The sequence below is a fragment of the Anopheles merus genome, chromosome 2R, assembly GCF_017562075.2.
Source record: "Anopheles merus strain MAF chromosome 2R, AmerM5.1, whole genome shotgun sequence".
Taxonomy (NCBI): Eukaryota; Metazoa; Arthropoda; class Insecta; order Diptera; family Culicidae; genus Anopheles; species Anopheles merus.
Genome location: NC_054082.1, coordinates 332257 through 340481, shown reverse-complemented (window position 1 = coordinate 340481; position 8225 = coordinate 332257). Strand labels below are relative to the sequence as shown.

General features: G+C 40.5%; 1 protein-coding gene across 2 annotated transcripts; it reads right to left on the bottom strand.

Moving 5' to 3' along the window:
- Positions 1 to 1122: 1122 nt before the first annotated feature.
- LOC121588962 (sorting nexin-27) lies at positions 1123 to 7965 on the bottom strand. Of its 2 annotated transcripts, none has more exons than XM_041907444.1 (5): positions 7226 to 7965; positions 4519 to 4621; positions 3710 to 4438; positions 3212 to 3580; positions 1123 to 3139 (listed from the first exon to the last, which is right to left on the bottom strand). In XM_041907444.1, exons 1-5 carry the CDS (start codon positions 7534 to 7536, stop codon positions 3071 to 3073), a joined length of 1581 nt encoding a protein of 526 aa, XP_041763378.1. In that variant the 5' UTR covers positions 7537 to 7965; the 3' UTR covers positions 1123 to 3070. The 2 variants fall into 2 exon arrangements, with proteins under 2 accessions (XP_041763378.1, XP_041763380.1); XM_041907446.1 differs by lacking the exon at positions 7226 to 7965 and adding an exon at positions 4936 to 5359.
- Between the last annotated feature and the right edge of the window lie 260 nt (positions 7966 to 8225).

Genomic DNA, 8225 nt, shown 5'->3' with positions numbered 1-8225 from the left:
GATCCATTAGTTCTTCAATCTATCTGACGCAAGCAACAAACCATGTCACTGGCGGCAGTAGGCACGCGAATGTGCAATCTCGTTGATGATAATGTGAATTGATTGTTTATCATAACCAAACAATTGGAACCTATTACCTTCGCCGATAACACAAAAGACATTCAGGCCGTGGAAAAAGACGTACACTGACAAACAAGCGAAACTGTCGAACTGGCTCCACTCTAGCGATAGAGCCAATGGCGTTATTTTCAAATATACAAACTATTTCGGAACAAACTATTTGTACAGGAATAGGGCAAAATGTTTCAGTAGTTTTTTTACACTTTGTTAGTATTATTTTTAAAACTTTATATAGTATCACTTTTATATATAATAAATTATGGTCTGCTTCATTTTGTATTTTATATAATATAATGCGTTGCTGATCTATACCGAGCTTTAAACTGTCCAATTATCGTATCAGGTTATCAGGATTTACTATTTCTTAACAATATTTTCTTATTAATTGCCATTGCTTAATTGTTCTTGATGTGCCGGTCCCGTGGTACAGTCCTCAGATGCACCTTACCTTACAACATGCCCTGGATGAATTTAAATCTCAACTGAACCGAGCAGATAACCAAAGTCCCGTTTCGGTTTGGCTAAGCCAGGCCTAACTCGATTAAGGTTGTTAAGAGAAGAAGACTCTTCATTGATAATTGTTTTAACTATAGCCGTTGCTTCTCTATTTCTGGTATGTACAGAAGGCCAGAGTACACAGAAACAGTTGATATATTGTTGCATAATGGCTTGCAATTAGATCCCTCCAAATTATCCAATTTCGTTCCGACTATTACGTGTTGCATAAACTATACACACATTTGCACGTCAACCGGTTCGGGAAAACGTATAGACATTTCGACTGCATTGCAATAGCTTGTTAGAATTATGTGGTAGGTGCATTTACTCGCTTGTTGGAAACGAACTCGCTGATCTAAGATAATTATTTACGTAAGTAAAACATACCATGGTTCTGGATATTGTGAAAATTCGTGAAATTAATGATGAACAGATCCTGCAGACAAGAGATACAACATTTCCATCATTGCGGTTTGAGCGAGCGCACCCGGTACCCAATTTGACTTTTAAACGCAAAGCATTTTGAGACTAGAGCACCGATCGATGCGAAAGCGCAGTACCGCACGACCATTGTCAAGCATGAAGCCGATTCCAGCTGCGCGGTTTCGGTACCATAGTAGTCATCGATACGGTACTTGGTCTGAGCAGTAATTTCGGTGTCAACTAGCGCTGCGTCATGTAGTAGTCAATGTGATTATGTTGCATTGTTTTTTCGTTCCTGTGCTCCACATTGCCAAATCTCATGAATTCTGTTTATCGTTGTCTCACAAGAAATAGACTAACACACAGAATACTATCTTAATGATGTTGTTCAGCATATCATTTGATCGGTTCTAATTGAAATCTATGTCCTTTCATTCGTTACGTGTGTATCGGTGCGCAAGCATACATCATTTACTGTGCAAAAATTTGCCTTAAACATGATGGTCAGCATATAATCTAGGACGTTTTCTACTCGTATCTTTCTTCCACAAAAGTAAGATTTCCTTCCGAGTTTCTTTAATTTCTATGTACATGGTATGTCTACTTCAAACATTAATTTCCATTGTGGTGGCTTTAACTTTATCGCTCCTTGATTGTTGGTAATACTAAAATCGAAATACTACAAGGTTTTTACTTGCTATACTTTCACGTGCTAACAATTGTGAGCTTTACACGACATAGATACAAGTGATAATTTTGTAGAGAGATCATTGGACATTTTTCCGATTTGTTGATTTTTTTTGCATCATCTTTTCTTTTGTTGCATCTCCAAATCTCTTTTCTTCTAACTATTGATTTTTTTCCTAAACAATCATAACACTTTTGTAACTAATACCCTTTTTGAACATGCAGACTAGCGTCATAGTAATGCTGTAAAGGCATCATGGCGTAGTGGAATGAAGCAACAGTTTCAACAATCAACAAACATAAATTGGAATGTTTTCTGACAGACCATACCACTAATCAAATGACTGTATTTACGAAAACATATGTGAATATTTTTAGCAAGCTACATACTGTCCAAATTGTTAAAAATGTTTTGGTTTTTGGGCGTTACCGATTATGTTTCGTACTGCTGCTAGTACACGACGCATCCCTTTCTTAGCTAACTCAAACGCAAACATGGATCACTTGCAAGGCGTTACAGAATGCTGCATGATTAAAAAATCGGTTGGTAAGGAACTAATACATGGTTCGAGAGAAATAAAATGGAAGTACCAGCTACCTAAGCGAGACATTTTTCAACAGCGAATGGTATGCAACGCGGAAAATTAAATGGAAAAAATTTCAGATCTCTACTCTACATGTATTATGCTTATTTATGACGTGGGATAAATATGTGTGTGGTGTGTTTTTGTAGTACTTCGAGATTATCACTCCAAAAGAATTGCCATAACAAAACATCTTATCATACGATGGCGTCAGCTGTACTACGTAAATAATAGACATCTTAAAGAAATACAAAAAGAAAGAGAGAGGGTTTGAAAATAGGAAAGAGTGTGAGAGAGAGACGATTCGCTGCACTATTCAGTGAAAAATGTTTCATCCAACATGCGTCGCAATATATTACTAGCTGTGCAAAACTACTAGAGATTAGTCATAAGTGGATCCATCAGATCATAGCTAAACATGGCGGAATGCTCCAGAAGGTATAGTAGTAATATTTGCTCCTTTCTTCTGTTTCGTAATACTACAACAATAGCGATCGTAATAATTTCGTACCATCTTGATCCAGCATAACGATCGCGATAGGCGCAGTATCGTCCAGAAATATAGGTTCGCCATCGTTTTCATGACTAAATAATTAGCAACAATTTGTGTTGTCGATGCATGTAAACATCCGTTGTAACATCATCTTCGTGCCTTGGCGTACATTCATCCAAGACAAATCTTTCACAGCTAATAAGACTATCCTCATTCTGGCTAACTGAAATGCATTATCATATCCGACTATCGAGCGTGCGTTTGTTTACTCTCCTGTATCGTCCCATGCTCGTTCCTCCATTATCCTATCGAAGCAGTCGGCCAAGAATGCGTGCTACAAAAAAGAGAACCATAAAATCAATATCGGTGCATAATGTTTACACTAGCACATAAGATTTTAACTTACGTATGGTGTAAAAACTTTAACCCATCGCGGAGGTTTGTCCGAGCGGCTGTACTGGAAACAAAACGCCATCGATTCCTCGTCACTTTCCCAACGTGAGATTGTAGCCCACTGCAACTCTACGGTTTGTGCCTCGAGTGCACCATCTTCCCTACATGCATGCAACCGGAAGCTTTTCATGCCTACTGCCGGTACCACATGGCCCTCCTTACGACTGTCACATGCACAATGTGGAAAGACGATATCACCGTAGCCGGGCAAAGTGCGTGCTAGTGCAAGATATTCGTCCGCCTTTTTCGAGTCTTGTAGCGCTTTCAGCTCATACAAACGTCCATCTGCACGAATATTGCTGCGATTCACCTCATCGACGGCCTGCAAACATCACAATGACAAAAAGATACAATCAACATTAAACCTCGAACACTCAGATGCTCGTGTCTCCACAATCTATGCAAAATTTTACGAAACCTATAGGACCGACTGAAGCCCCACGGTAAGTACCTGATAGAAAATGAACTTCGCTGCCTGCTCGCCGGCAGGAAGCGACATTTCTCGCTCTATAGAAAACAGCCATCGCCTTACGCAAAGACACGTGCTGGAAGCCGTACTGTAGTTTTGCACGTACAACTGATGAGGAATTTCGTGGGGTTGTAACTTACGCTCAAAATTGTACTCGACAATTTCGAAAAGGTAAAAATATTGCTGAGTGTAAGAGGTCAGATTGGCTCGCTGCACCAGCTGCTCCCACACGAGCTGTGCATTCGCCGACTTTCGCACCGACACCGTTACAACGGCATGATCGGGTAGCATTATTTTAATATCGACTGGTGACGCTGCCAGATCATCTACAGTGTCGGTGAGAAATTCTTGGACTGCGTCACTTTCCGCAATCACTCGTACGGCGCAGACTTTTTCCAAATACTGCTCCAGCCCACGTCGGCGGGCGTCCAGTTGTTGCTCGTTTAGCTGGAACGGCCACTTGCCGGGCATTTTGGGAAAGCTGAAGCCGGAAAATTCCTTCTTTAGCTGTTGATGTAAGTTTGAGAATTCGCGATACCGTCGTGAGCACAACTGCCGACCAGCCATATGGATATTGAAAACAACGTATCGCTCGTTCCCACGATGAATGATGTTGTAATCCGGAATACTAATAGGCAGGCTACGTTTTTCCGAATAGTCGATGTATGAATATCCGCCGGGGTCTTCCGTCGGTTCAAGACGTTCCGCCTCCTGAGGCAAGAAACAAACTGTTAGTAAGTGCCACCAATACACACAAGCGACCGCGTATTGTCGCCAGAGTTCACACTTACCTGCTGTGTGACTGATATGACGGTCAACGTTAGAGTATCGCCACCGGATTTGATGAGATCCACCACCTGCTTATGAGTAGCACCTTCCACGTTCACATGATTGCTAAATATGAAAAAAAAGACAAGAGCAGCAACCAAATGATAATTCCACCATTGTGCTGTTGTGTAGAGTTTTCAATCTATGTATTTATTTATTTTTTCAAAAGAATTGAAAGCCATTTCCATCATGTGTATCATTAAAAGGCAACACATCTATGCGAAGTCATTTAGTACACAATAGCTTAGAAGGTGGTGCATATGTATGCCACCATTACATCATATGTGAGAAGCCATTTTTCATACTACTGACGCTCAAATAATTCTTCAACGCAGTACAGTAGCAGTGCAGCGTTTGCAAAAAGAAATTAGCGGACAAACCTTCGCTCTGCAACTAGACTGCTGATAGTAGGAATAGGAACAAGTCTTCCCCGACGTTTTCCAACACCAGCTGCAAATCTGCTTTCCTCTTCATCGCTGCTTTCGCAGCACAAGTCAGTCAAATGTGTCTGAACGAAAATGTCATCAGTATTTTCCGCGCAGTACGAAGAAAACATACTTCGCTGCATGTTGAAATGTGTAATTGCTTCAAACCTGATCACCTAATACAGCTTTTTATTGCGGAAAGCACTAACGAATGTCCACCAACCTGCGACAGCACTATGAGACTGATCTTTGCGCATTGATAAAGCCACCTAGCTAAGCTTCACAGCGCCACTAGACCCTGCATGCTGGAGTCAGTTTACCGTATAATCATTGTAATCATGTGCCTACTGCTGGATGATTCATTTGTTTCGATGTAGCGGATAATTCACATGAGACTGTCACAGCCACAAGTTGGTGGATGGTAAAACAGACAAAGCCGGCTGTGATTTAGTGAACTTAATACGGCAGCTTACATCCACAAAATGAGATTGGCTTTAGCAATAGATAGGAACAGAGCTGTAGCCTTTTTAGACAGCTATTACTGCAACGTAATCCGTGCAAAATTACGAACGATTTGCATACTCGTAGAACACGCAGTATATGTGTAAGTGCTAAGTGAATCAAATAACGTTACATACAGGAAAAGGAGTAGTTTTAACAAGAAGTATGCTACAACTGTTACAGCCGAACTCAATTCTTTTTCTATTATGATTTCTTCCATAACCTGTCTTTTGTATGACTATCGTCATTTCATTGGCAATATTATTATATTGCCTGATGAAGTATTATTAAAGATACATTAGTAAAAATAGGGAAAATCTTTCGTTCGCGATCGGACCCATTGTAATAAAGGTAAAAATTAGGAGAGAATCGGTCTTGGCGAAAATCTTTTCTGCGTGATAGTTTCAGTTTAACTTGCCTTAACGTAACATCTGAAATCCAGATGACTTTCTTTTAACTATTGGATCCCAACCCGATAACCTTTGAGTGCGCCAGAGCATGTGTCTATCGCAAACGAACTTCATTTTACATGGCATGCGCACTCATATACGGAGCATTTATTCGTATGTTAGTACAATACACTTGCACACGATATAATCAACGTACAGCAATTCTCCGAAACCGCCTTTCCTTTAAATAAACATTGAAACAGGGCACCATACCATATCGTGTCTTCTGAAGACGGTGAAAAATACAAACAGCCATAGCACTTTTTCAGTGCGACATTTTTACACTCAAATATGTTCGTAAATTATCTCCAGCTCAAACAATCCAACACATTTTGAGGCCAGCAGTATGCTGCTCAGCGTGCATGTACTGTTTAAATTTGACTATTTTGTTTCTCTGCTTATCAAACCGTTTGTGAACTCGGTTAAGGATCGGTGTAAAAAAAATGCATGTAATTTATCTCCACACTACATAAGCAAGGAAAGTCAAACATTACTCGCTCAATCTGTAATCTTGCAAACCTAGCTAGGCCTAATTTGTATAAAATTCTGAATAAAAAACTCAAACAATTAATTACATCTCTCACATCAACGTTATTTAGCAATTTAAGACTGACGTACAAATCAGTTATCCGATTTTAGCAATTTGCCTGGAAAGTGAACAGTTCAATCCATATTATACATTGGCCGCTAAGCGATTCTACTCCAGATACTAAGAACGGAGACTTTCATAGTGATGAGAAAAAAGGGGAGTAAAAGTTTTGCTAGCATATGTTACTATTGATTGCTTCACACTGTTTACGTTAACGCCATCGTAAGGTACACCCATACCATATAGCTAGAAACCCCAAAATGAATAGCTAGTTTACTGATAGCTTGTTTTATGTTTCTGGCAACTATCATATGGGAACTCTACCATCTTTCTAACCTTTTATATGACAAACCTTTTTCAATCCAATTAATGAGCCATACCCTGTCGACCGAGCGATATTATTCTAAACCGAGTGGCAGTCAGTAAGCATAATCCACTCAATGTACATCGGAAAACGGTACGGTAATTACGTGTCTGTTTTTCTACGAGGGAATGATATGCAAGGCACATAACTACTTGCGCATGTATTGATGCGAAAGATGGAAATGTAGTCAATACAATCTGGTTTAATCGGCTATTTCCCACAACCAAAGTTCAAGCGTATTGGCCAGCATGGACTCACATGGAGTTAAATGATTAGTTATTAACGTATACAATCCGCACTGTTGGTTTCTTTACAATACTTTAGGTATTTTTCTGAACTTACACTTCCAGGATTCGATCGCCCTTTTTAATGCCAGCCTGTTCCGCGGCCCCGTTATCCAAAACAGCACTGACGTGTTGCAGTGGTGCATACAGCTCGCCGTTGATTGATCGCAGCTGCCCACCCTCGCTGACTTGTCCGCGGACGTTAAACCCGAAACCGGTTTCCGTCTTGTAGATGGTCACCACCCGGGGACCGTTCGGGTTTTCCTTCACCCCATTCTTGGCCGTCGCGGTAACACTGCACCCCCCACCACCCGACGATGCGACAGGGATTGTGGTTGTAGGACCAGATTTGCCATTTTTCGCTTCCATTCCTACGAGTTGTTCTTTTATTCTGTCGGTCGAGATTTCTGTAATCGACGCACTACGGCACAGCACAGCGGAATGGCACGAGCACTTCACAAACGGGTTTCAGCAAACTAGTAACTTTTCACATTTTCCCTTGCGTTGTATTTATCTGCTTCCACACATTCCCTTCCAGCTTGGAAACACCCTTAACGCAGACAGTCAAATGGAAACAAATGTCGAACAAATGGTCACCATTTACACTTAAGCCTGGCTCATTCCGATAAAGAACATTACTTGACCGAAAGATATCGACCGCCCGTTTCGCCAGAACTTGGTTCTTTTTTCGCAAGAAAGGCAGAAATCCGCACAAGTTGCCTAGATATGCGAGGGAGAAAATTATATTTTATTCACAGGCTTACTCTCTATCTCTCTCGTTTCTTCCCTTTTGACAGTCGCTGTCATTCATGACGATAGCACTATAGGCTCTGATGCAGTCATCCTTAATGACATTCGACAATAAAGCTGAATATTAAGTTGCGTTTAAACGTAGCGCTTTTCGAGATAGGGTATTGAATTTTGTATGGATTATTGAATACAATACCATACAATCTAACACCGTTCATATAAATCCCAATACGATCTTCGCATCTTACGCACTGCGTATAAGCGCGACTTAAATTACAATGTATTACGAAATCGTGTTGATGATATTT

What these genes read in the sequence shown, in the direction of transcription:
- LOC121588962 (XM_041907444.1), bottom strand. Translation starts at nt 7,536, where the DNA reads ATGGAAGCGAAAAATGGCAAATCTGGTCCTACAACCACAATCCCTGTC. An exon ending in GGCGATCGAATCCTGGAAGT is followed by an intron (nt 4,622 to 7,225) that starts GTAAGTTCAGAA and finishes TTTCATATTTAG; the next exon opens with CAATCATGTGAACGTGGAAG. An exon ending in CGAAGTTCATTTTCTATCAG is followed by an intron (nt 3,581 to 3,709) that starts GTACTTACCGTG and finishes TGATGTTTGCAG; the next exon opens with GCCGTCGATGAGGTGAATCG.